The sequence below is a fragment of the Cladosporium halotolerans genome (assembly GCF_011745625.1).
Source record: "Cladosporium halotolerans strain TM138-S3 chromosome Unknown Sca372, whole genome shotgun sequence".
NCBI lineage: Eukaryota > Fungi > Ascomycota > Dothideomycetes > Cladosporiales > Cladosporiaceae > Cladosporium > Cladosporium halotolerans.
The window spans coordinates 1-1,831 of record NW_027191806.1 but is presented as its reverse complement, the minus strand read 5'-3'; the positions used below and the strand labels follow the sequence as shown (position 1 = coordinate 1,831).

At 52.8% G+C, this 1,831-nt stretch overlaps 1 protein-coding gene across 1 annotated transcript; it reads left to right on the top strand.

The window, feature by feature from the left end:
- Positions 1–161: 161 nt before the first annotated feature.
- WHR41_09693 (uncharacterized protein) lies at positions 162–1,829 on the top strand (the record flags this gene model as incomplete). Its single annotated transcript, XM_069378294.1, has 1 exon — positions 162–1,829. A coding segment is annotated over one exon (1,668 nt), but the record flags the coding sequence as incomplete, so codon positions are not given.
- Positions 1,830–1,831: the final 2 nt, after the last annotated feature.

Sequence of the window (1,831 nt, the reverse complement as noted above, 5' to 3'; positions counted from 1 at the left end):
GCCCACGACTGGACTCGTGGGTGTGGAAGCAGAAGCATGGCTGGAGGGTTTGGGATAGTATTGGTGAGGAGTATTGGCTCTGCAAGATCTGTCACGGCCGCCGCAGCTCGATCAAGCACTGGTTCAAGTCCTTCAAGTCAACAACAAGAGCCGGGAATCACATGAAAGCAGAGCATCGGATAAGTGCTGACGGGGAGATGCCGCGATCGCCGGGGCACCACAAGAAGCGCAAACTGGACCGATATTTCGGCGGCTACGATACTGCTACCGCTATTGAGAATACGGCTCTCGCGGGATTCAATTTGCTTGAGTTCCGAGCATTACTCTTGCAATGGGTCATAGCCGACAACATCGCTTTCAACAAGATCGAATCTCCCCACTTGCGACGGCTCATCACGTACGCCAATTCACGGGCTCAGCTGCCATCGCACACCTCGATATCAAGGTGGATCACCAAAGCCTATGATCAACAGCTCGGGGTTGTTACAGAGGCACTGGCTTCTGCAATAACGAAAGTTTCGCTCTCTTTCGACTTGTGGACATCAGGCTCCAGTGTCGCTCTTCTCGGCGTCGTGACTCACTTCATCGATGCCAAGGGCAAGCCGACAAGCATGCTGTTGAGTTTGCCAAGGCAGCAGGGCAAACACACAGGCGCTTCTATAGCGGACAATGTCGCCGGTATCATCGCCGAGTACGGTCTTGAACATTCTCTTGGCTTCTTCATCACGGACAACGCCAGCAACAATGCAACCTGTATATCGGCACTTGCAGATGAGTTCCGGTTCAGTGCAAAAGCCAAGTGGATCCGCTGCTCGGGTCACGTCCTTAACCTCGTTGCCCAATCGATTCTCTTCGGCAATAACGTAGACGCACTAGAGCTTGACCTGCTCGGGACACAGGACGAAGAGTGGCGGCACATGGACATCTGGCGGCGCAAAGGGCCTTGCGGCAAGTTGCACAACATCGTCAAGTACATTAAGAGATCCCCACAACGCATAGAGCAATTCGAGGATATTCAGCGTCGCCTGATCTCTCCAACGCGGCCGGCTGGCAAAGCTGAAGTGTACAAACTCGTGGAAGACAACGATACAAGATGGAACTCAATGGACGACTGCATTGAGAGAGCACTTTATTTGCATTCAGCCATCGATGAGTTCGTCGAGAAGGAGATAGACAACTGGCATGTGGCACGTCGGCGTAAGCAGAGAGCGCAGCGACCCTTGATTGCTGACGACCGTCTGACTATCGACGATTGGGTGGTTCTGAAGGCATATCATGAGATCCTACAACCGATAAAGAAGTCTACAAATATCTTGCAAGGACAGATTGGTGGCCGCTTTGGGGCTATCTGGCAAGTCTTGCCCCAGTTCGAAATCTTGCTTACCCATCTCGAAGAGCAGCGCCAGCGTCATCTACCAATCCAGGGTCGGCAAGCAGCTCCACAGCCGTCACAGCCTTCGCAGCGGCATGATCGTCCTCCAAACGACGATACAAGTCAGCACCAGATCACACGGGGGAAAGATGGGACTACCACAAGTGATTGGCAAGACATCGAGTGCGAAACGTTGGGTTACATCGATGCTGAGCAGCACTTTAGTACGAACATCAATGCTGGCTGGCAGAAACTCAACGAGTACTACAAGCGCCTTGACGACAACGTAGTCTATGTCGCAGCAGTAGTCCTACACCCGCGGATGAAGTGGCGTTACTTCAAGACCAAGTGGACCGGCCGTGAGGACTGGCTGAGTACCTGGAAAGTGGAGCTTGACAAGTACTGGCGTCACAATTACGAACATAAAGTAGCTTCATCGCCAGCAACTTCAGCTGGGAC